The sequence below is a fragment of the Lissotriton helveticus genome, chromosome 4_1 (assembly GCF_964261635.1).
Source record: "Lissotriton helveticus chromosome 4_1, aLisHel1.1, whole genome shotgun sequence".
NCBI classification, from domain to species: domain Eukaryota; kingdom Metazoa; phylum Chordata; class Amphibia; order Caudata; family Salamandridae; genus Lissotriton; species Lissotriton helveticus.
In genome coordinates this window covers 1407539008-1407566325 of record NC_136063.1, presented here as the reverse complement: position 1 = coordinate 1407566325, position 27318 = coordinate 1407539008, and the positions used below count along the sequence as shown (strand labels likewise).

At 42.7% G+C, this 27318-nt stretch overlaps 1 protein-coding gene across 2 annotated transcripts in view; it reads right to left on the bottom strand.

The window, feature by feature from the left end:
- The window catches only part of DROSHA (drosha ribonuclease III), a 669472-nt gene that overhangs the window by 19541 nt on the left and 622613 nt on the right, over positions 1-27318 (bottom strand). For both annotated transcript variants that reach the window (XM_078687959.1, XM_078687960.1), the window contains exons 27-31: positions 26200-26341; positions 25743-25825; positions 19571-19674; positions 12354-12446; positions 4875-4921 (exon numbers count right to left, since the gene is read on the bottom strand). In XM_078687959.1, coding sequence (XP_078544085.1) covers positions 4875-4921; positions 12354-12446; positions 19571-19674; positions 25743-25825; positions 26200-26341 — 469 coding nt within the window. The remainder of the gene's footprint in view (positions 1-4874; positions 4922-12353; positions 12447-19570; positions 19675-25742; positions 25826-26199; positions 26342-27318) is intronic.

Genomic DNA, 27318 nt, shown 5'->3' with positions numbered 1-27318 from the left:
GTCCAGCAGAAGGAAGTGACTCCAGGGGCCAGCTGGCTGACCTGTTTGCACCACAGGGCCACAACAGCTTAAGACGCCTTCTTGGGCAATCTCAACTAACAACAAGAAAGTGCCAATACTGATCAAAATCAATTTCTAGAATACTAAATAAACATCCTAAGCAAGAAAAGAAATTCATGAAAGGGTATTGACTAGTTAATAGTTTTTTATTTCTAAAGTATTTTTTCACAAATTTCACAATTTTAATACATAGTGCAAACGATTTTTACTTCTTCCAACAAAACATAAATATAAATATAAATACGGTCAACATACACACACTCATTCATTCAATTCCACAAACATATCACAAGTGGCCAGATTCAAGTCCAACACTTACACTAAGAACATTCTAAACTTATCCAATGAAACTACTAGCCAAAGAAAGCCACAATCTACAGAAAGTTATATACAGTAAACCACTTTTTTATATATATATATATATATAACGTACATTCCTGAGTCTCAAATCACTTTGTGGATTTATTTGAAATTGAAAGGAAAGCGGTAATGTACGGCATTAGGACCACCAGGTTAGACTGTTTGAACACCTGGATGATCCAGTAGATCACAGTGGCAGGGCCTACGCGTTTCGAATCCCAATACAGTTGGTGGGGATTCTCTTCAGGGCCTATTGTAGAAATTTATTTTTCAGATGAAATGCCGGTTATGGCGAATTGAACGCTCGTTGTAGATCCGAATTGCTGGAGGTTACCGCTGTGTTTAATCTCGGCGCCGCCACGATTTTTCGTGTAATCCTGCTTACAATCCCGCGAAAGATCAGTGCCGAGTAGGACGCCACCGGGATTGTAAGCAGGATTACACGAAAAATCGTGGCGGCGCCGAGATTAAACACAGCGGTCCGTCATCCTTGCTCAAGCAGAACACGGGCGTAGAGCGACTTCTATACTGCCCGGTCGTCGATATGAATATCGACATTCAAATGGGGTCAAGCTTGAAGATCCATCCCCTCCGGTAACCTCCAGCAATTCGGATCTACAACGAGCGTTCAATTCGCCATAACCGGCATTTCATCTGAAAAATAAATTTCTACAATAGGCCCTGAAGAGAATCCCCACCAACTGTATTGGGATTCGAAACGCGTAGGCCCTGCCACTGTGATCTACTGGATCATCCAGGTGTTCAAACAGTCTAACCTGGTGGTCCTAATGCCGTACATTACCGCTTTCCTTTCAATTTCAAATAAATCCACAAAGTGATTTGAGACTCAGGAATGTACGTTATATATATATTAAAAAGTGGTTTACTGTATATAACTTTCTGTAGATTGTGGCTTTCTTTGGCTAGTAGTTTCATTGGATAAGTTTAGAATGTTCTTAGTGTAAGTGTTGGACTTGAATCTGGCCACTTGTGATATGTTTGTGGAATTGAATGAATGAGTGTGTGTATGTTGACCGTATTTATATTTATGTTTTGTTGGAAGAAGTAAAAATCGTTTGCACTATGTATTAAAATTGTGAAATTTGTGAAAAAATACTTTAGAAATAAAAAACTATTAACTAGTCAATACCCTTTCATGAATTTCTTTTCTTGCTTAGGATGTTTATTTAGTATTCTAGAAATTGATTTTGATCAGTATTGGCACTTTCTTGTTGTTAGTTGACTTTTCGGCTCAGCCTTACTGACTAGAGCCAACCCCCAGTAGTTTTTTCTTCTTGGGCAATCTGGCAGTCCAGATATTCACATTGCCACCAACGGCCACCGTGCAGCACCAGAGACCGGAACCAGGTGATCAAAGCTGCACCAGATTCCACTGGACCAGAGAGATTCATCGGAGTCCAGCTTGGTCACCCAGAAGACTAGTTATCGCCAGGAAAGTATTTAGTTGTAACAGTACTTCCCGGCCACTGGACCTTCACCAGCACCTAGAGGACTTCGAGGTACATGGACCCCTGTGGCCATGACCGCCTCACCCTATTCATAGTCCGAGGAGTAGCTGCAGAAAGACCCTCAATGACTGCATCACATCGACAGCATCTTCAGCATCCTGTGTCCCTTGATCAGGAACCCATCCTCAGAAACCTACAGCAAGAGTATAAAAGTGCCTGGAACAGACTCAAGACTGCTTCTTGCACCGAGGTAACTGTTTCTGAGGACCTTGCTAATCCCTGTGACGGGCTCCCTGCCGGAGATGGACGTGTAACGTTACTAGGACTAACCACATTGATACTTACCTAGGCTTGCCAATACTTGTTTATGGTTAAGTGAAAAAGTGCATATTTACTATATGTTGTAAAATCTGTATCTCCAGAACCCTCTGGTGGATTTTTCTCATTTTGGTATCTAAACTCCCCTAAAATAGGTAGGCAATAGAAGAGAGCAGAGCTTATCTTTTGCATAAACTGACACGCCACAGCACCAGTTAGGTTGTCCACACCTACTTCAACACAATCCAGATCTCACAGAGGTCAGCACTCCACAAGGCCAATACTATTGTTTGACATCCCTTGCTAGGCAACTAGCTGGCAAGTGCAATCGCCCTTCCACCACATAGCCTCCAGACTTAATTTGTGTGAAAAAGAGGTGGCAGTTTGGGGTGTGGTACAAGCAGCACATGAGGAACATGCAGGTGGGTCACAGAAACGTGTTCTGGGTTGGCTGATGTATTGGCTACCTCCCTCCCCAACACTCAGGAGTTTACTCCTAAATGGGTAATATCAGACCTCCAGCTTTCGTTTTTCCAAACTTTTTGTCAGAAATCTTTTTTTTTTTTTAAATCAACAGAAGGATTTAAGGGATTTTAGATGAGTCGAAAGGAGATCTAACCCAGAAAAGATTACAGAGGGCCATCAATCGGAGAACTACACAACTAAGTGCTGCTCCTTGCCTTTAAATGCCACACAAATCAGCCTAAAGGGGTCCTATCAGATGGGACAGCAGCAGCCCAAAGGAACAACAAAAGCTCAAATGCCATGGCGAGCGACTTGCAAAGGGTCTAATGCCAGAGACAAATAAAAATCACTAGGTCACAAGTACATGGACAACAACTATTTAGTGAAAGTATTGTCCTGAAAGATGAACTGTATAAGTGAACCAGTTCTTGGTGCATAAACAGGTGGTAATGCCACAGTATCTAACCAGAGTCAGTCCTTACCCAGTGTGTGACTCAGAAGTCCCCACAGGGCAGGGTAAGGACTCGTATGCTCAAGGCCAGCCAGCCAGTTAACCCGCCTGAAATAGAACCCAACGAACTGTTCAGTGACCACCTAGTATCTTTAAATATATAAATAAATAAATCTTAAGCAGATGCTGGAACCTGCCAAACAGTTTAGACTTCAAGTAATTCTGGTTTAGAACAGAAACAAATACCTTGAGTAGGAACACTTCCTAGCTCGATGTGCAGTGAAAAGAACCTGTAAATGGCCTCTATTGGGAAGAAAGTGGGTTCCACTGATCTGAGCTGAAAAGGCCTGAATGGCTACTGATTTTTGGTTCTACTAAGTATTTCATGTAGCAAATATTCCTAACCTGATGACGTGGAAATAGTCTAAGCATGTGCATATTAGAACGACTAAATACCAGAAAAACAAGGAGACATCCAAAAAATGCACAAAAAATGTTCACACATAAATACCTAAGTGATTCGAGATCCTCCTTCACAGACCGCAGAAAAAAATTAGAATCTGCTTGAGCCCCGCATGCTATTTAGATCATTTGTAATATATGTTGACAAGCATGCACTGTTAGTACAAAAGTACTGTAACATTCATGGGCTGGTGTGCGTGTTCTGATGTGTGGTGAGCAATTCTTACACCAGGCGAACCGTGGAAGGATCCAATGCTAAAGGAAAGTTACTTCCCAGCAACAACACTCCTGCTGTAAGGTTAGAAAGTTACTTCCCAGCAACAGAACTTCAGCTACAAAGTTATCGCTTTCCACATCCCCACACCCTCTCCTACCGCCTTGTACTTCAGAGACTTAAGTTATACCTGGGCTACAATAAAAACAAACAGTAAAGGGTCTCTTAGTGGCCAGCATTGAGAGGGTTCTCGGTACAAATGGTGCTGTAGACATTTCAAGTAAGAGTACTTGGATTCCTTATTTCCTCTTAGACTACCCTCGAAAGATGATTTTTAATTGATTCATTTATGTTTTATATTAAACGAAAATTCTAAGAAAGTCATGCTGCAAAGAATTATTATAAGCTTGCCCATCGAGGGTGGATGCCCTAGCTATAAAACTACTGTTCAAGCAAGCACCTTTCGTCTTCACGGGATCAAGATTACCAGCTTTGAATAATCCGTCTTTTGTCTTTCACCCCAAAACTGCCTCTGCAAAGAGGAATAATATGCTCTCCGGGCTTTGTTAACGGATGAATAACTATGTCTCCGGCAGGTGGGCAGTGAAAGATTAATTGTTTTTTTTACTACCCACACCATTTTTCTCTTAAAGTGAACCATGGTGCTTTAACGACATTAACAAAGCGTAGATTTCTCCATTTACAAGCCTAATTGAATTTATGTTCGACACACAACAATGGCAATCAAGTGGATGCTTCATCAGGCAATTATAGCAAACAATGCTTACACCGACAGGCTGAACTTGGGTGCAGGAGGGGAACCTTTCGCCTCGGAGTTCCATCCGTCGATTTTTCGTTGCTTGCTTTTGGAAGGTGGGCTACCACAATTATACAATTTGCAACAACACATACAAAGGGTTCACCTTCGATTCAGTAGCAATAAAAGCAAGACTTTCAAGTAGGTCAATCAGTTTGGAATGACTTACCAGAAACCGGGGGTTTCCAGAACACTTACCATTTTATTACATCTAAATGACTACTTCAGCCAAAAAATGAGAACAGTATTGATACTTACACTTTCTAAGTGCATCCATTGCAGCCCCCATTTCTGCTTGCTGAATGCTGCAAGAAAAAGGAGACCACAATCACAAATATGCTCTACATATGTGTCGAAAGCGTGTATTCAAATGAGACAAACCATTAAAAAGGAAAATGTTACTTATCCTATGAGCATCTGTTTGTGGCATGTAGCGCTGTAGATTCACATGTTCTGCATACTCCTGCCATCTAATGATGGGCTTGGACATGAGCAACTTGGAGGCGTTTTTCGAGTCAATAGGTATAGTGATTGCTCATATGACTAGTAATGGGCATGGGCTCCACTGTTAGACTGCTTTACCGCACGGTGAGGGGATTGAAAATTGAGTACAGAAAAGCAGAAGAGGATGCCTGTGCAAAGAAAAGAAGGAAAGGCATCTGCAACAGCCTGGGGCTTCTGGGGTGGAGGGTAGGTGCATGTCTAGAGCACTACTTGCCATGAACAGATGCTTACAAGCTAAGAAACATTTTACGTTGTTGACATGTCGATGTGATGCATCTTGCTCTGCATAGACTATAAAGTTGTTTTCACCCAAGCAGTGGCTAGCCGGATGGTATTGCAGAGAACTGGAAAAGTGTACGTAATGCAGCTTGGCCAATATCAGCTTGTTGACATGCAACACATCCAGACAGTAATGCTTCGTAATGTGTGTGAAGTGGGCCAAGTTGCTGCTTTCTAAATGTGAGCCATGGGAATGTTAACATGGAAAGCCACTGAAGCCCACATTTTGTGGGTAGAGTGGGGCCTGGATGTGTAGGCAGTTGTCTTTTGGCTTTAGTGTGGATTCATTTAACTAGCCACCTGCCTATGTCCGCTTTAGAGAGAGCATTCCCTTTGTGTGGTTTTATGAACGAGACAAAGTTGTTGCGCCTTGCAATAGGACTTTTTTCATTCAACTTAGGATATGAGAGCTCTTTTATTGCCTAGTGTGTGAAAAGCCCTTTCTGCCACGGAGTCTGGGTATAGGAAGAACACCAGGTGTACAATAGTTTGGTTAAGATGGAAGAAAGATACCACCTTGGGCAGAAATTGTAGATTAGTTCGAAAGATGACTATAATTGTGAACTTTAAAGAAGGATTCTTCGAAGGTAAGAGCTTGAAGCTCACTAATTTGCCTGAGAGATGTAATGGCAACCAGCAAGGCCTCCTTCCAAGAGAGACACCATAGATGGCACATATGAAGGGGCTTGAAACATTGAGGTTCCAGACAGGGGCTGGGGGCACCCTGGGTGGAATAACCTGTTTAAGCCCCTCCATAAAAGCATTGATGACTGGGACTGAACAGGGGAGAATGTTCCCTATTCTGAAGGTAAGCTGAAACTGCTGCTGAGGAAAGATGGACAGACCTATAGCAGAGGCATGATGTCTGCAAATGAAGCAGGTAGCAAACTGTCTTGAACTGGCTTCAATGGGTCAATGCATTTAGGAAAGCAGAAATTGACACTTTTATTTCCATCTATGGGCATAGCAGGTTTGCATGGTTTGTCTGTGAGCCTCCTTAAGGATGGCATACAACTTAGGGAGGCAGATTGAGGAAGACAATTTCTAAGACCTCAGGAGCCAAATCGTAAGATTAAGCTGGTTGGGGTTTATGTGTCTGACTACCATGGTTTGGGTGAGCTTTTGGTGGGGCACTAGAGACAGGTCAATAAAGGTGGTGAACCAGGGTTGATTGGCCTATGTGGCAGCTACCAGGATAAGAGGGAAAGATGTTTGCCAAAGCTTCTGGAAAACATGTGGAAGGAATGGGAGAGGAGGAAAAGCATGGGCAAATATCCCTCACCAATCCATCAATAGTGCCTTGCCGATGGACCATGGGGGTGAGAACTTGGAGGCAAAGTTTAGGCATTTGCGGCAGTGAAAAAGAGATCCACATTGGGGAAACTACAACAACGGAAGTACAGGAGTAGTACTTGTGGGTGGAGTTCCCACTCATGGATGTTTTGCCACATTTTGCTGAGAGGTCTGTAAAGTCATTGTCTACTACTGGTAGGTACTCCGCCAGTAGATGGATCTTGTGGTGGAGTGCCCACAGCCAAATGTCCTGTGCGAACACTGGCAGCTGTTGTAAGTGTAAGCCTGTGCTAACTCTGACAGATGCCATGTTTCTGAAGAAAATACACGGCAGCAATGTTGTCTGTTCAGATGAGAACTAACTTGTGTTGTATGTGGCAAAAGCGGTTTTATGCATGCCTTGAATCCAGAGGAGAATGGGGCTGTGGGCGCTGGATGTTTCGGCGCCAAAGGGGTCTTTTGGGTCGCTGGCACTGATTAAGCCTTCCGGAACGAAAGAGGTCTTTGAGGAGGCGTTGACGGACCAGTCGCCGTCAAAGGAGTACTCGGAGGCGAGGGTTTCTTCGACTGTTTTGTCACCAGCGGCCGGCTCAGAGCCGGATGGGAGACTTTACGTCTGTGCCAACCAGGGCCTTCAGGCAGTGGCGCACCACACGCCGGACACTGGGTTTCAAGGTTCGATGTCCAACCCCCTCGGGGGGGGTGTTCGGTGTCAGGGGTGGTGGAGGAAGGGATGTCATACTCATGGTCGACATCTTGTCTCATGGTGCACCTACTGGATCTGTGGCTCCTCAGTCTCGGACTCAGAGCTCAGTCAGCGCTGAAAGGGAGGGCTTTCTCTGAGCACACCCTTAGAGCCTGTAAGTTGGGGTCCCCCGACTACCCCCCCCCCCCCCAATTTGGAGTACTAATGCAGAAGCCATAAACCCGTCCTGAATGTGTTGATCAACAACTCATTGTGCCAAGCCTCTGCTACCAGTTGGCGGAAGAACGCCAGGCTGAGCCTACTGCTCAAAAAACCTTTGTCAGATAAGTAATTCCTGGCCAATTACAGGTCGATTTCCATGTTACCAGCCTTTGCTAAAATCCTTGAAAAATGTGTCAATATCCAGCTTTCCCGTCAGCTCAATGCTAACCAGTTGCTGCATTCTACACAATCAGGCTTTCGCCTGGGACATTGCACTGAGGCCGCTTCGGTTGAGGTCTCAGTCACTATTAAATTGGCTGTGGACAACGGGAAAAATGTAGCCTTGCTGATTTTAGACCTGACAGCAGCATTTGATACGGTCTACCATCCTATCCTGATACAATGCTTGCGGTACATCAGGTTGGATGGTACTGGCTCTAGCCTGGCTGCGTTTCTTTTTATCGAACATAGACCAGTCAGTGTGGATGCCTCCATTTGCGTCAGACTGTAAGTCCATAGTGTTTGACGTTCCCCAGGGCTCTGCTCTGAGCCAGACATTGTTTAATGTCTATATGTCTCCTCTTTTTCAATATAAGGAGTTAGGTCCTGGGACGTGCAGTTGGATGGACCATCATTAAATACTTATACAAAGAATTACCAGCTGCACATTTCTTTCATGTCTCACATTTAAGAACTACAAACCAATATCAATTGGAGTTTGTAAGGTATACTTTGTTCATACCTATTTTATTTCATTATTTTTAAATGTTGCAGAATAGAAGGACACCCTTCCCTCATAGAAAAGAAAGCGAATCTGTGGATCGACTGTTGCTGGAAAACAGGTATTTTTTACTTTTTCCCTTGCATTAAGTTGTTATGGATAGCAAATGAACTTGGTGTCAAGATAGGGCACCCCACAATAATTGATGTCTGTTGATGAAATTGTCTCTATGTGATGAATTCTATCTCTATATATTGTTTAATGATGTAGAATATATATGTTGTTTTGTACAAATTGTAAATATGTATGTATAGTGTTTTTTCTTAGTTGAAACAATACAGAAACATTTAAAAATAATGAAATAAAATAGGTATGAACAAAGTATACCTTACAAACTCCAATTGATATTGGTTTGTAGTTCTTAAATGTGAGACATGAAAGAAATGTGCAGCTGGTAATTCTTTGTATAAGTATATGTCTCCCCTGGCAACCCTGGTGGAATCCTGGATGTGCCAAAGTAACCTCCAGTGCAACACGAGCCAAAAAGGGGTAATAGTTTTGGTCCCCCCCCCTTTTGCAGAGTGGTGCGGTTTGGCCTAGGTTCTGCTCCCTCTCCTCAGATTCCAACTATGGTGGTTAAGAACCTGGGATTGAAGTTCGATTGTACCCTGTCCTTTAAACAACAAGTGGAGTGCACTGTTGGCATCTGCTTTGACCTTCTCCGTTTTTTAGGAAGTTTTTGTTTCTTCCTCCGGGCCCCTGGTCGGAAGATGGTAGTCCATACCCTTATAACATCTCGGCTGGACTCCGCTAATGCATTATACTAGGGCCTCCCCCTGCACTTGGTCAAGAGGTTCCAGTTGGTGCAGAACGCTGCAGCTTGGCTCCTGCTCAGCATTTCTTGGAAAGCTTCTGTTCAGCACCATCATAAGGAGGTTCATTGGCTTCCCATTCGGGCAAGAATGAAGTTTAAGCGATTGGTGCTTGTCCATAGAGCTTTCCACAAGCACTAAATATCAATCCAAGCGACTTTCCCATTATCCTTCCAGAACCCTTCGTGCGACTGATGCATTGTTGGCTGTTGTGCCGAAGACAAGGTGGAAGAGATGGGAAGGCATTTCTTTCACGGCATTAGCTGCTGTAAATTGGATTATGCTTCCCCTGTATCTTTGGGCGACCAGGGATGTGGGCTCTTGAAACATAGCCTGAAAATTTGACTTTTTAATGATGGCTTCTAGATTTTATCCCTCCTGTGGCAAGACCTGAGGTCTGTTGAACCTGTAGCGCCGTGACACTTTACAGAGAGGCTGTGCACTTTACAAGCTCTATTTGATTTGATATTTGACTCTGGTTCCCCCTTGATGTTGCGGTCTCCGAAAAGATTGGGGGTGTCATCTTACTTCTGCTTCATGGAGGGAGTTATTCTTGTTGGTACTGCAGGGTCTTTTTGAAGCGGAAGGCGATGCAGGCAGAGTAGGTTGCCTCGTCATGGTCCTCTGACAGAGGTTGCAGACTACATGGAGGTCTGTCCAGGGGTACTTCGCATAACACTTTGGACAGTACTGGGAGGGTGTCCTTTCTATTAAAGAGTCTGCATTCTCGATGAGGAAGACAGTTGAAGGCTCCGAGAGGGCAGTCGAGTATAGCCTGGTCACTGAGCCCAACGAAGGTCACGACAACAGGGAAATAAACCAAAATCGATTATTGTTTTCAAAACTGGAATGGATAAACTAAAGATTGTCTGATGAGCACCTTGGGGCATTGACCCGGAGCTCGGTTGAAACAGGTCACAACCAGACTGCGGAAAAACAACCTAACAATGGAGCCAATACCCATGCACATTACTTGTCATAGGAGGAGTCACTATACATCGTGACTCCAAAAAATACTTTTTCTGAGAAAAACAAGTTGCACACGACCGAGCCCAACAATAGAAGGTTGGAGTATGCAGAGCATGAGTATCTTTAGCTACACATTCCAAGGCAGTTAGGCATTGCAGCTGTCTTGCAAATAAAAGGATCATGTAGTACTGCAAGCTCAATGAATTGCCAAAAGCTTTCCAACAGGCTTTTGTTTTCAGAGGGTAAAGATGGCGAACAGTTCTAAAATTACTCCTGGTGGGTGGAGTGGGGTAGACTGTCAGGCAGCAGATTTTACTAATAATCTAATGTCAAAAAGATATAAGACTTATCATTAAGGTAATATGCTCAGTAACATTTTAGTTTTTTGATTTTTTCTTGATGTGCCCAACTTACTCTGTACCTTTAATATGTATTATGCTTGTGTGCATTGATCAAGGGAAAAACAATGCAGGAACTGCAAGCTCAAGCCAAGCGGATCATATGCTTGTAAGCCCTCATTGATGGCACAGTTCAATGCCAGATTCAGCCTCTCATATCGTCCTTTGATGCAGCAATACAGAAGCTGCACATGGAAAAAACACTACTTCCCATAGTTGCTCATGGAGTGTGGTGGAAGCCATAGGTTCCCACTTGGGGCAAACTTTTTGACGTAAGGAAGTAGAGTTATTCTGCTCCGGCATAAGTAGATGGGGTGATGTGGAGTACATGGGATAGCACATACATAAGTAATTGCAATGCAGCACGTTGGCTTAAAGGGATTCCTGTAGCTGAAATACTACCAGCAAAGAAAGGTGTGGTGTGGTAGGGTCTCACACAGACTGGGAAGAAGCTAGGCCATCAGATAGCAGTAGCATGCTAAAGTACAGTGGGGTTGAAGAGGCAAGCTCATTGTTTGGGCTGCAGAGTAGTTGCAGTCTTCTTGAGTAAGTGTCTCCAAATTCCTCACAGTATGATCTTGAATGGTCAACTCAGGCTCTGGCTGAAAAGGCAGGTACTCTATGAAAAGGGATTTTATCTCGTTCTCTACTTGCCTGTGGTCTTTGTCTGCTTCTAAACCAGTGTGCAGAGCTTTTTAAAGAAGGTGATCTATACATATGATGTAGGTCCAAATCTAACCGTAAAGTCAAATTAAAAATTATGGCCCAAACAGTTGAAAGTCAATTTTTCTGTTCAGATTTAACAATCACCATTACCTTGTAAACTGCTTCCACATGACTCTTCTCAGCAACAGAAAGAACAGAATACAGGGGATGGCCCTGACTCTGGGCCATCCATTTGCTCAGGTGTTGCTCTGGACTGGGGAGGGTTAGAGACTTTTCCCTTCAAACTGGTCTGTCCCAGCACAGTGCAACAATAGGTCTTCAATTCTATATGATGAGGGTTCAAACCAGGCAGCTGCACTTGACTTCACAGAATTCTATAGGGAGGAGGAACCTAAGGACCAGAAGGCCATGTAGGTAGAATGAGACCACAATCTTAAGAACTATTAAATAATTGCGGCACTCCCTACAGCCGAAGGAGCTACGCACATCAGGGGATTCCAAAAAGGTTACCAACTCCCACATGTTGCACTCTCATGCACATGTTACAAACAACCAAAGGGTATGACGGTTTCTAGTCATTACATACTACACACATTTACAGTATGCATATTCATTTTATGCTGGGGCTCCTACACCACGTTTTGCACAGCACCTCCTATTTACATTAAGAGCACCAAAGTGGCACAAATATTGTAGATTGTTATAGCTCTCTTGGCCATGCCTCTACATATGTGACAGCAACCACTCCATGGAATGCCTTTAGTAATCAATGACTGTTTATGCAAACAGATGGGAAACTCATGTTACTTGTGAAACACACTAATAGCTGCTGCTCATTGTACATTAGATGTTGGGCTAAATTCTGGTCAACTGACTGATTTTGTGGATACAGCGCTTATATTTTTTGGGTGACCGCATACCTCCACCCTCCCCGTTCTGATGTTCTCAACATGATATGTCATGCAGTATGGAAGAAATACTTTTCTGGAAGAAAACATCAGGGTAATGGCTTACCTATTTTACTTGGAATTACTATCGTTTCTAAATGGCCATTCTCACATTTTCCATATCTAATGGAAAATATTTTTTTCATTTACTCTATGAAACAGAATGAAAAACTGAAATTACCTTGGACCTTTACCACAGCCTATTCTTGCACCTTTGAAATAAACAGCAACTGTGTACGTTCGACAGTGAGAAGGCCCAACTGTCTCCAACGTCCTAAAAAAGAGAAAGTAAAATAATTGTTAGTGTGAGTTCAGAAAACTGTGAATGTTGATAAAATGCATGAATGGAAGAATGAGTTCCCATATACTATGGTCATTGCAAGATCCTCACAAGCACTTCTCTGGATCAAGCGGGATGAGAAGGGAAAGCATGGACCAATATTAGCATGAAACTTGCTGTCTACCAAGAAAGATATGAAAGACTGACCGCAGCATGGAAAGAGTTGAGCTCATGACCACAACGTACAGATACATGATAATAATACTCTAAGCAAAGTCCCCAGTTAAGCTGAAGCTATGGCAAAGCACAGTAGGTCCCAGGCCACCTACCTCAACTCGTTAACCCTACTGCATTTGAAATAGTAAGTGCCATGGATAGTCAGATAGTTTTGTCACTTTTCCATGAACTGAACAAAACTTGGTTAGATGAGCATTTGCTAAACTAATCGAAGCAGGCCTAGTGTACAAAACCTTCTGAGGAAACCAACCAAAAATTGTTCTAAAAGGATTAACTGGAGGATGAAAAAGAAAGGCACAGAGATGCTGTGTGCCTCAACCTTCCCCAAGATCTAGCTCTCGATCGCACTCTGTCTCCCCTTGATTCCCTTTAGCACTTCCAAGATGCTCCCAAGATGCTGTGACTAGGCATCAAGAGAAAGAAAAAGAAAAGGCAAGATAAAATAAAAGATGATGGTGGGCTTTGGTCATACAGACAATGTCAGATGGGGCCTACTTAGTACTGTTCTTTTTCTTGTTCAACACCTACATATTCTAAATAACCCTATAATGCTAATACCTCTCTCATGCAACCACTTGTCTATGATTTGGTAACTAAAGGTCACTGAGATTAAATACAAATAAAAATCTTAATACATTCTTTTACTGAACCAGTTAGGTTTTTAGGGAGTTTTCAAAGTGAAAGGATAACAACCAATATCCTAAAAAAAGAGCACCAAATCACCCTGAGAGGAGGAAGGTCTTTAGCCTTTGAAACTCAGATTACATTTTGAGATTTAAGCAAGATGTTGATGAGCTCACTGCAACACCGAACCACATCTTATCTGTCAGATAGGCCAGGCAGTGATGTGCAAATATTTAAATGTCAGGCACACCCCTATAAATACATTCTTACGGACCACAAACAACTTATGATGAAATCCCCTTGCTGCTAGGATCACAAACAACCAATAAAGAAATACCCTGGCTGCCAACACAGAATCCATCTTCTCAGCCCAAACAGCAGCTTTACTCCCATATTCTAGGCCACTTGCAGCTGTTGTAAGAAGGTTACTGTGAACCTAGAATAATAGCTACAGCAGTAATTTAATGACAAAATGACTCTACTATAAGAATTCTTTATTTCTTATTCTGAAGACGCAGTATGGCACACATTTAAACATTCAAAGACACAGAAGGTGGTGGTCACAACATTCTGAAGACCTGCGGAGCTAAAAATCTATAAATGTGCCAAGAAAAGGGGGCAAAGTAGTGTGCAACAAACATGAAGCTCTAGTGACCAGATATAAAGTTTCAATTAACACAAGTACCTCAGTGGGAAACTTTATAGGACAATCTCCTTTTGCCCCAGAAGGAGAGCATCAGGACTTCCGTGGCAACAGCAAGGAAAGGAAATAAATATTGCTGAAGAGAAATCAGGCAGAAGCTTCTGGGCGCTTTGGATAGTGATGAAGAAAATACTCAAGTGGATCCTCTGGCATTACGGGGGAACTGACCTGGGTAGCAAGCTGACATGGTACCAAGGCCAAAGTGCATCTGGAAAGGAGCATGGTCTGTGCTGCTACGAGCATCGGATTAGAGAACATGTGGCTACGATAGGGGGAGCAGTAAGTATTTGACGCCACCGATGAACGGGAGAGAATGCAGAAGAGTTGGTGGCCACGGGGAACAACTAAAAAGGCCTTGATCATGAGAAGGCCTATTTACTAGCCCTGAAGTCTACACCCAAGGTCTGCAGGGGTTAGGTACCTAACACATGGGTATAAGGACTTAGTTCAGTGCACTATCACTGAGAAAGGCAGTTCATTTGAACAGTAGCTCCACACAATCCACTGAGCATTCCTGCAAGGTTGGAGTTTTCTAGGTTGCTAGTAGTCCCATAAAGGGTTTAGGGTCATAGTGGTAATTCAAATCAAACTTCAGTCTTAGAATAGCACACCACTATGATATTATATATTTTAAAGCGGCTATTTCAACAGTCCTATTCTGTTGCTTAATACATGAATAATAACCACGCAGAACATAGGGAAAACATTACTTTTGCACGTTACTAGTAGCAAGAATAAAATGAACAGTTCTAACATGTTTTAGAATGTTACTAGCATCCTACCACCATAGTGCTGCGTCAATTCACTACACTAAAAGAGCATGGAATAGCTAACTTGGCTCTTGGGTTTTTTGGGCCCAGCGCACTGCATCCCTGTTCACAGCAGATATGCTGTGTATCAGTTGGGAAGAGTGACTGCAGAAGAAAAACAAACTATCAGCTATGCTCAGTGTCTCTCTTCACTTGATCAACTCTTGGCATAAGAGTGGATGTTTCAGAAGTCCAGCAGGAACTCTTGTGAAAACCTGGTGCGGAGGCCTCAACTCCTTCATTGTCAATTGCTGGGGTTTATATAGGATATTGACCACTGACATTTAGCCTGCGTTGCGGAATAAAGTGAAAATTTTCCAGAATTATAGATGTAACCGGCCTAAACCGGAGGAAGAAAATATGTCAACTCGCACTTCATGTTTACCTTCTACATCTACTGTCAAACATCGAGATGTCGATAATGGGGAGTTTGTGTCATACTTATGTCACGCGATGTTAAAACAAATCATTATTTAGATGAAAATTACACTTCACAATTTCTGCGAAAAACATGCTGACTGTGTATGACTGTGTAGCAAAGGCAGACAGGCCAACTTAACATTTAAAACATGGAATCTGATTTAGGGATTCACAACAGCTCTCACTTTTAGAAATAGAGATCCTGATCTCAGGGAAGCTGCATTTGTTCTACCAAGTCTGAAATGGACCACACATTTGGAGCGGGGGGACGCATATTGCATTCCTAGTACCAAAAGATAAGGTGAGAGATCTGAAAGGAGGGTAGAAATGGGTGATGGAATAGGGCAAGGGCCAGAAACACCAGAAGGTAAGTCGTACAAGCAGAAGCATGGGGAGGCAAGGCCAGAGTTTAAAAACACTAGACTGAGAAGGGGGTCCACAAAACATTTCACAAGCAATAGAAGGTTGCAATAAAACAGACTACAGTTAATCCAGGTTGGCAAGACTGAACGCACCCACATCACAAATAAGGAAACCCATTAATCTGGGAGACATTAAAGGCACAGCTCAAAGAGGCCCCTGTTACCAGGTCGATGAACACACCTACATACATCAGCAAAGATCTGATATGCATCCAAAACTGATAAAGGTCAAAAGACACGAGGTCCTAATGTCAAAGAATCTGTACAAATGAAGGGCCCCCTTCTGAACTGAGCAACAAAACAAAGAAAGGGAAGATGGCAGATTCACAAGAAAACACACAACTTATAAAAGACTATCTAATGAGTCTCCTGCAGGACCTTAGGCAAGCATGGAAAGAAGACCACCTGCTCTTAGAAGTTTGACATAGACTGACTGATTCTGACCTCACCCAAAAGAGTGTGTGATTAATTGGGCTGAAGATAAGAGACTATCATGGCTTGCTAAAGAAGGCAACAGAACCACGGAGAGCTGAAAACCAGAGCCAACCACTTCTTTATTCTAAATGAAAAATGCACTGGCATGGAAAATTGAGTCAGGCAGGACAATATTAGTGTTAGAAACCTAAAAGAGGACACAGCATAACCTCGAGTACACCAATTACTAGTTACCCACACACGCGGCCTCAAAGGAAGTCAGACAATTGGTATTGTGAGATACAAAATGTAAGTTGAAAGATTTTAGGTTCAGACAAAAGACCGAGGGACAGTCTCACAAAATTTTTATTCTACCAAATGGAGTTGTTGAAAAAAGAAGCACGGTAACAAAATCCAGTGCATTTTAACAAAGATAGCATAATATGTTTACAGAACATCTCTCAGACCACTTGGGTGAAGAGAAGAACCTTCTGATCACCGAAGGAACCACAGACTAACAAATATATCAAATGGACATTCCTATGTGGGGGTTCACTTTCAACTAGATGGGGGTCAACCAACACATCAAGGAAGTGAATTTGAGGCACTAAAGATAGGACCACCGGAGAACATAAACAATGGTCCTTTGTAGAAAGCAGTACAGGGCACAGACATTACAGTGTGAAGCAAGCATTTTAATTTAGAGTGGATAAAATATGTTCAAGTTACAGTTCGACAATAATAAGTATAATGAGGAAGGAGCGGATTAGGTTCAGAATAACTACTACCTCAATGAATTTATAAATAAACTGTCATTTTTATCTACATGTTCATGAAGACGGGAGATGGAATTAGGAAAAGAATACTACAGCTATAAAATTATACTAAGTTTTCCAAACACACCTAAAGCAGACTGAGAATAGGCAACAAAAAATTGTTGGAAACCAATGACAAAAAAATTATGAAAATGTACAGCTAATAATGGTGCACATTTTATTGTGCCTAATTGGCTCGAGTCTTAATCACTCCCAGGTGGGAACCACCTTCTGTGCATGTCAGGTAAGGAGAGCCGCCAAGATTGTCTCTTGAACTGCGAACGGCTTGAAACAGGAGAGGTGGCTTAGGATTCACAGATATCCATAACTATTGACCATGTCAGCCGTGTGTACTGGGAGAGTGGGTTCGCAAATATTCAAACAAGCACTGGCTTCTCATGGATAAGGTATTAGAGCCTAGAGCTCTCTGGGAAATAATAGGGATGCTTAGGCCTAAGAGAATATACTTCGGTCAAATCACCAGAATGCGGTTATATGCCTTGGACTCAATACCATTGGCAAGACAACTTACGACTTAGCCATTCCTATATACACACCCATGCCCGTAAATCCAGACTTCACGCTGGCTGCCATGCGGTATCATATGCAAAAAAGAGAGATGAGCACTGTTGTTGCTGGGTGACCTGCTTAAACATCTGCAGAATATATAATTTAACAATTGTAGGAGGACAATTAAATTACCAGAAGAAGAAATATTCAGATAATGCTAGCCCAGACACTGGCCTATGTATACTGTAAACAAAAGCAGCAACAAGGGATTCCATTTGAGATAACAATTTCACAGGAAATAATGGGCATAGCATTCAGTCTATACACATTCCTCATGAACCTTCAAGAATCAGTCTAGCTGCCCCATTCTGGACCAGCTACAGTTTAGCTAGTAAAATCTTGTAGATATCCAGGTACAGAGCATTACAGTAATCCAACCTGGATATAATAGGTGCCAAGGCCACTTGCTTATGCGCCGAGAAGAGGTTATAAGGAAACACTTTTCTGAGAGTCATAATAATCCAAAAACAGGCCGAAACCGTCTAGTTGAGAAGGCTGTGAATTCTATGCGGAATTTTGAATTGCGGGGTCAACTGATATTAGAAGGAAAGATAAGGAGGGAAAAATAGACAGGCACCCATCCTCACTTGCACACAATTACTACCTAAAACAAACACCATCAATACGCAGGCTTCAACTGTTATGACCAATGCCATTTGGAACTAAAAACATGTTGTCCAATCACACTGTAGTATACACAATATTAGTCGAATATATTTAATACAGGACTTAGAAGGCAAATCATTCCACTACAAGCATGGTTTACTTTTTTACTTTAGGGCCTTTGTAATGCGAGGATAAATACAATTGAGCATGCACGCACTATTGATCCACTATCTCATTGTGTACCATGTCAAATCAGAAACAAACAAGGACGTTACAGGGAATGTACAGAACATCTGCTTTACTCTGTAAAGAGGACAACACTAGTATTGTATTCACCTATTAATGAGTCATGCATAAGTAACATGTTCTGCCTAGCACTCTTATGAGGATTCAGCTATTACGAAAAATGTGATATCTTTAAATGTGGAATTTACATAGTTGGCTCACTGTTGCTTTTGTGTTCTTTCTACATTTACATAGTAATATTTTATAATGTAAAAATGAAACGAAGATGTTATGGTTTTGCATTCAATACTTAAAAAATATAATTGCACTTACTTCGTTGAAAGCACACATGAAATATCAGCATAGGCTACACTCTTTATGAATATTTCACAATGTCCAATTAAATGAAATTAGAAAAAGAGGAGGGCAGCAGAGGTATGATTCATTCCAGTGAATGAGAGGTTACAATGCTTCAGTTAATTTTCCTTTTGGGAACATTTAACTTCAACAGAGCCATTTTTAAGCATACATCCAACTTTCGAAAGTGTCTGCTCATCATTTTTTGAGTCCAAGACAGCAGATGATGTAAACTATTATCCATAGAAATGCTGACAGCAATCAGAAACATGCTTAGGATGTGGGCTGCATTTTTTATTAATGAGGAAGACTGAGAGAATCCGTTGTGAAAGGGATACTGTTTTGCCAACTGAAAGGAGAGACAGGGGGGTCAGGCCAAAGCACACAAGAAATATTTATAACGAGCAGTAAGAGGTGGTTTCAATGCATTGGTGTCCATACGGAGGACCCAATCCATGAAATATGTGTATGCTAGCCCCTTAACACAACATTTAATCCCAATTTATAAAGTCAATTGTCATCCTGGAAATGTGGCATGACTCTGGCCACTTAGATCCACATTTGAAATTCTTGTTCTGAGACTATAGATTACGAAAACAGCACTGTTCTTTAAACTGCTGCAATAGGTGGTCTTGAGCATTACTAGTGATAAACGATGGTACTGCTCACCTATGTCTATTCCATGGAATTTTGTTGCGGTGATGTAATTATTGAAAAAACAATTTCAATACTCACAGAATCTTTATATACGATAAACTGGATTTTTAGAGACATTGTAGGAATAGTGGACAATGTTCTTTCTGTAAATCTTTGGCCCTCACACACAATATCCATACCCTCAACAGTTAAACATCAACAATAAAAACAATTTCTCTCCAACTTCAGCCCACCAGTGCTGCATGAAGCAACATCTTACTTGTACAAAGGGATGTCCGGCTCCTTTCCTTCTGTTCGGAGAGTTAGGCAGCATTGTTGAAGTTGTGATTTTGGGTCGTTCCAGTCCTGGTTCAAAATGAACTCCTAAAGAAAAATACACAACTTTTATTTAGGCATGCTTCAACCTTTTTACCTTTTCAATTGAGAAAAAAGTTACTTACTGTTGGCAACGATATTTCTGGTGAACACATGCTTCTGACAGATTCCTCACCTTATAAATAATTCTTGCAGGCTTCGGACAGAAAACGTTCTAACTAGCAATGAATCTCCTATGCTTACAAGTGAGGTTTCATAGCTCCCTGTTGCAGAACAATCGTTTAAAGCTTTAAAACTAGAGGATGCCTTGGATATACCCTTGGAATATGCTGCCTTTAAGCAGGTCGCCTACAGATCTGCTAAGCTCTTATCATAAATTCTAGGTAAGGTAGAATTTGCACACAAACATTAGGCTTGGGTAGTTTTGTCATCATATACCGCTTGGGGCCCACAACCATACCCGATTTCTCAGTTTTACAGAGCCCTGAAACATGCCCTACTGTTCATTCGTCTTGGTGTTTTTCCATTAAAGGACTTGGTCGCCACCTGGAAGCAGTCTTGGTCCATCAATGACAGTCGCTTATGCGGATACAAACAGGAAAGTTTGCTGCATCTGCTTTACAGGTGTTCAGGCCTTTTAGCCCAAACGCGGCATTTCCTACAGTCAGCATGAAGAGTTCTTCAAGTTAGATCATGCTGTCCGGCAGTGATTGCTCTTCTAAATAGGAACTCAATTGTCCTGTAAGGCTCCTTACTTATGTATTTAAATAGCTAGAAAAACATTGATATTTCTCAGGTGGATGGGGGTAGGGCTCTTACTGGGAGTTACATCTGCGGCAGGGGGCCCAGTTGCTGTCCACAAAACATGCACCAGCACTTTATGATTCGGTTGATTTGAATATTTGTCACTACCTTGTGCTCAGAGGGATTGTATAGGTTGGTTTGAACATTTCTGTTTTTATATACATGTACGTTGTGAAGATTTTATTTTTGATGATAGGCTCCTCAGGGGTGCCTATGGGATCGATATATCTGGGGCAAGTGGGGGAAGCTGCTTAGTGGGTCACTTGATAGGAGGGTCCGGGCCCCAATGGGGTTTTTTCACTTGAACCACCCAATTATATCACTCTTGTACATCATCGACTAAATTAGCCTAATTCCAAGTAATTTAGTTCACCAAACCCATAACCTGGGATTATCATGCCTCCAGATACTTTTTATGCTACTCACATTAGCACTTTATGTTTGGGCCCGGATCGCTATTTTTTTTTTTATCACAGGGCCCATTGACTTATACTGGAAATCGTCTGCACAGAGTTTGCTCCTCAGCTCTCCATGAGCTAATATGGACTTTATTGTCCGTTCAAACTGTACTTGTACATCATTGACTGAATGAGTCCAACTTGAAGTATTTTACTTGTTAGTTGATCCAAAATGCTGGAAGATGATGATTTTATATGCGGTTTAAACTTTATGCACCAGTACTTTATGTTTTGAATTAGACTTTAATTTCTTCCATCTCGTGGCTTATGGACTTTTAGTTGAAACCATCCATACTGACGGAGTCTGCTCGTAAGCCCCCGTGATCCTGTGTTTCTTTTTTTAATGGGTTTATATTTGTAATCATGTACATAGTAATGATTTTAATTAATCAAGCAATAAAGAATATGTGTGTACAGCTAGGCACAAACCTGAGGACACTACCTGTTCAAGGCTGTGGCGAACAGATCCACAAATGGAAACCCCCGTCTGGAGAAGATAGTCTCCATCGCCTTATGGTGTACTTCGCAATAATGGTCTTCCCATGAGAAGTGACCAGGACCATTCACCCTCATACTGAAGGAGCCAGCAAGGTCAGCCATTCCTGGGAAGATGCCAAATTGTTTCACTTACTGTCACTCAGGCAAATTGCTCTCCAACATAGGGTTCACACCCCACACTGCCATGCGTGTTGATATAATGGATAGTGATGGAAAGAGAAGGGAGAATGGCTTTCAGGGCAAGGTGGACTGCCAGTAGCTCAAACACATTTATGTGCAGGTGGCACTGCAAGATGATATAAGGGCCTGTGCTGTCATGTCACTCAGATAAGAATTCTAGGCTAGGCTGGTGCTTGAGCTTGTTTCGGGCTGAAAGGGTGATTCCCTCAGTGCAGCTTCTGATGCACTGACTGGAAGGAGGCTGTGTTTGCAACACCAATGAATGTTAAGAACCTCCCCTGGCATTCCAATCGCTTCTGCCTCAGACACCGCTGGAGGGCTCTAATCTGCCATCTGGAGTGAAGGCTTAACAAGAAGTCTAAGACTATGAGGCCTGGGAGCCAAACCTGCAGGACCAGGAGCCGGGCTGGAGTCAGACACATGGGAATCCGACGTCACTAAGGGTTTCATGGATAAGAGCCAGCATCTGTGGAAGGCGGATAGGACTTCTGGACACTGACAAACAGTCCAGATGGTAGTGAAAAGTTATCGTCATCTGGAGATGTACATGGACCAGCATCGGGGACAGCACCTTCATCAACTAGTTATTCTAGTAATGGAATACTGATCTTTGCAGCAAAGCTGCCATGAACGTCAGTGACTACTTGCTCAAAGATCGAAGTATGAGTCAGCGAGAATGCCCTGAAAAGAAGGAGGTGCTCCAGCAGAAGGGTAGGAAGGAAAGGGTGCAGCTCCATCACATCAAATAAACGACCCAGCGGTCACCTCCGAGTGGGGACAAAATGCCTCAAACTGGAAAACAGGGCTCTTAATGGTAGGAGTCAGAAAGGAGGTGAAGGGGCAAAACCAGCATAGGAGGGTGGGGCAGGATCTGCCACTAATGATGGCATCTTCTGGAAACACCCCTGCAAAGAAAGGAGCAGGAAATATGCAGAGTCATTTGAACAGGTTGAGACAGTTGCAGGGACTGCACAGCCCTGGATTAACCACCAATATTGCTGGTGAATTTGCTCTGCAAGAGGAGGCCAGGACCCCCGCTCAGCCAATAACCTGTCTTCGATGCCTGTCGTCTGAAGACTGTCCAAAGTCTCTTCTATTGGTGGGACCTGGAACTCTGCTGTTCTTCAAGCCAGGACCTATGACAAGACTGCTCCGGTGGGAAGATTCCTGCTGCATCTTCGACTCTGTGCTTTTCCAAGTTCTGCAACTCCGTTTCCTTGCATCCTCCGAGCCACCAAGGATTCGGTCTGCATCCCAGCCAGAAGGAATCTCCCTTGGAGTGAAGGAGTCACTTCCCTGCATCCACAGACACCTCTACGACAACGACCGGTTTACTGATCCTGTTGTCCCATGGACATTGCCCAGCTCTGCAACACAGGTGGTGGTTTGTTGGTTCTCCAGAGAACTGACCAGTCTTCCCTGCAACTTGGGCGACTGTATTCTGTCTCCAGCTGACGTTAACCGCCTCCCTGTGCATCTAAGGGCGTTTCCAACTCCACTTCAACGCTATTCACCTGGGCTCTCTGGTTTAAGTATCCTGGTGTATCCAGGGGCTCTCCAACCTTCCTTGATCCAAATGGTTCATGCGGGGTCCTTTGGGAAGGGTACTAGAACTGTAAAATTCCGACTGCAACTTACCCTGTGTTATCCTATGGACGTTTAACCCGGTGTAACCACTCTGCACCCAGGCAACCTGGGGACCCTGGCTACTCACCATGGGTGATACTGTGTTCCCCATGGGTCCACCGTTCTTGTGTACTAGTCCAGTTTTGGTACTTATCTCACATTCCACTATTTCAGTATATGGTTTGGCCCCTCAGTTGTGGTGCAATGTGTTTCCTAAGCTGCTTACCTCTTTCTAAATTATTTCTTGTGTGTAATTGATATCTCTGGACAGGAGATAAACCAAGTTAGTGTATATTCTGTACTAATAAATACAAAGTATTTTTATACTCACCTGGCGTGGTTCTTTCTTGTGTGAAAAGCTTACTGACTGACTATAGTGGTACATGCACTTGTGTTACACCTCTCCTGAATAAGCCTTAGCTGCTCTCCACAGCTACCCCTTGAGAGCGCTGGTTTTCAGGGACCTAAACACGATCACTACGGGTTGCCTGGACTCAGTGGACACTATGTACTGAACCAGCCTCTTACAATTCTCTAATGATAAGTGAGCTAATCATGCAGGACAAACTCTGAGTAATGAATTACATTTTTTCTGGCCAGGCACATAATGTTATAATGGGGTGGGACTTTATCCCAAACACACCACAAACCTATGGAAAGTGCTCTCAGTTAGCCCAAGGTCTCATACATGGACACTTTGCGGCTTCTTACTGCAAAGAAAATCTGCTAAGAAGATTTACTAGCAATGAAGATACACAGTCATGCAAAACATTACTATCGCTAAGGTCAATTCCAGGGGTCAGGTCCATGGAGACAACAACTCCTACTTCCCATGCAAGTCATGGGAGGACCAAACTACTCACCCCTCTGTACACTTTATCTTTGAGGCAATCTCCGAGGAACTCATAAGAACTCTGCAACAATGTCAGGGACTAGCCAAGGTCTCAGAAGATGCTATCTTCTTCAAGCAGGACATTTTCTGTGCAGAACTACTGGCAAACCAGATTATGCAGTCAAAGCTCTCTTATGCAGCAGGTCACAAACCTGAAGTCTTTCTCAGGACACCCTCACTAAACTCAGTGGATGGGCAATAGTCTGGCTTCTCAAACTCATGGAGGCTCTTGAAAAGGCAGTTGTAACCCATCAACAACCTGCACTGTCCAACTGCATCCTTGACCTACTTGAATCAGTCTTGGAGATTGTAACATAAATGGAGTGGGGCACTAATCTGGATGACACCCTGACTCTTGTTCATGTTCAACCTGCTGTACACCTCTAGGAACATATGAACTATGTAGCAACCTCAGAATGTCATACAATGTTAAAACACATTATTTGACAAGCAGGGCACAGAGGCTTAGGAGGCAGTGGAAATGGAGAGGAATATTGATTAATGGGAGTACTAAATGAGGGAAATAATATTTCGTGAAAAAACATGTTTTAGAGCTTTAAAGACCGATATGTGTGTGTGTTTTTGTCAGTGTGTGTATGCAATTTATAAGGGGGGGTGTAACACCCCAAACACCTGCCCTGAAGCCACGCCCCTGCATACACTTACCCCGCCTGATACGCATTGCCATCTATGGCACTACACCTTCACTTCAGCCTCACAAGCTAATACCTAAACTAACAGCACCCAAATGTTTCTTCAAGCCCTTTTCTGCCACGTCCCTGGGGATGAGCTGGGTAAAATGATTATAAAAGTCTTGAATTCAGCTCCAGAGAGCCCCTGGCCTCAACTACCTGACGTACTTTGACCACCTGTCACATTTGATAAGTTCGCAAATCAAACGGGTGAAAACATTATTGCAAAAGACACTCCAAACAATAAAGAGGTGCAGTAAATTAAGTATCTTTCTTTCAGCCAGCGCACTTCAGAGCAATCCTTTCCTTCACTTATTTCGCCACCATAATTAGTTTTAAACCTTCATAGCAACATTCTGTATTCTGGCTTACACAAGAACCAAACTGCAGGTTACTCGCTGATAAGATACTCAAAAGTCAGGTTAAAAAAATCAATGTCCGGTATGTGTTGATAGTCTTAGAGAATACTCGGGTTCTGACTAGGTATGACCGTACAAACCTGCAGGGCAAATACCCAATGCAAGCCATACAAAAACCTCCTCACTGCAACACCCACCCACACAACTACCAATGGATTTGTGTGGTGTGACGACAGTCTATTATCAGGTTCACATTTTGAACTAGCCGATCACCTGGGATCTCTACAACCTTAACTTGGTGGAAACGACTCCTAAAACTGCTCCTCTTCAACTAAACCTACAGAGAGGTGAGGGCGGTAGCATCCTCAATGTTGTAAATCAAGGATATGTCTAAAAACAGGTCTGTAGTATGTGCAGTATAAAACCTATACTACAACCTAATAGTATAAGATTGCTTATAGTAGGAGGAAAAAAATCAACCACTGAAAGGTCCAGTGTGCAATTACCTACATTAAGGGTCACATAACCTGGCTTCGCGTAAAGGCAAACAGGATTACAATCCATCCATGAAAAGCATATAACCTGTGAAGAAGGCGAGTAGATTTACCTTCAAACGTGGGAAGAAGCAGACATTCATGAACCGATGAACATACTCCAAATCCTTATCGATGTAAAGGGCAGCGATGAAGGCTAGAAATAAAATTACATTACATCAGCAGAAAATGGATACTTGGTGAACAAAGTCAATTTCTTAAAAATGGCACTCATACGAAATCACAAAATATAGTATTAAAATATGCAGTTTTAATAATAAGCGAATGGAATTCTTTAACACCTCATTTTATAATAGCCCTGGGAACAATTTAATTGACACTGAGTGAGAAAATAATTTTAATGAAAGAATGGCACTCGGGGCTCAGAAGGGCTGCACTCGCCAAAACCAAGAGAAAGTACATCATGACACTTCCCCCCTCGCCCCCCAATTCAACTTTTACATTTAGGCAGAAAGCAGAAATGTGAAGTGTTTGAAATCTGTCGATGTTAATGTTTCACTATGCACGTACATTCCATGAGGTCAGCTAGAGTTTTCGTCCGCAGTGCCATGGGTTTTTTGTTATTGTCGTTCGTGATAGCGAACTCCTGCATGCCAAGCTCTTCCGCTACTTTGGCCTGAGTCCTGTTGTTTACTAAAGAACTCCGCAGCAGCTAAGTTAAAAAAAAAAAACAGGCGGATTACAATTCACCTTGTTAAGTAGAATTTAACACAAACGAGGAAATACATAAAACCAACTGGTGGATGACAAATCACATTGATAGCTAGAATTTAATTCAAACGAGTAAATACATAAAGCCAACCGGTGGATGACAATTCCTCTTGTTAACTAGAATTTAACACAGACGAGGAAATACATAAAACCAACTGGTGGATGACAATGTGCCTTGTTAACTAGAATTTAAGACAAACCAGGAAATACATAAAACTAACCGGTGTATGACAATTCACCTTGTTAATTAGAAATCAACACAAACGAGGAAATACAGAAAACCAACCACAAAGGGATGCTCAGACGAACAGTTCAGCTAATTCAAATTTTGATCAAGGTAAAGGCAAAAAACCACTACTGTTCATATATCGTAAGTAAGCCGGGTCTCACAGAGGTATGCCAACATCAGCAGATATACAATCGAAGATTCAGAATACAATAAATATGGGATATGAATGCTATAAAACATCCCATGATCCGACCAGTGGGGTTCTTGTGCATAGCTAATAATCCCATTATTTATGTGAGAATTCTAGATCCTGCGAATGTTTGTGGAAGAAGGTTACACCCCAAACATGCTGATGAGACAGTGGCGGTGCGTCCATTGGGGGCGTTGCCCCACTAGCCTGGACGACTGCCGACCGCACTGCAGTTGAATAAAAAAGTATTTGTATTTTATTTAATTAAAAATTAGAAAAAGAATCGTAGCCGAGCGCACTAAGGCCCCGGGAAAAGCCAGAATGGATCGGGACTGCATTAGTGAAGTGGGCCGGCGGCGTGGGGGGCGGGGCTGCGTCAGAGTGACTGCCAGGCAGGCAGGCAGCGCACAGGCAGAGGGGTGACTGACTAGTCTCAGTCAGCGCATGTAAAATGCCGGAGTAGTCGAGATTTCGACTGGCCCGCGCATGCGCACATTTG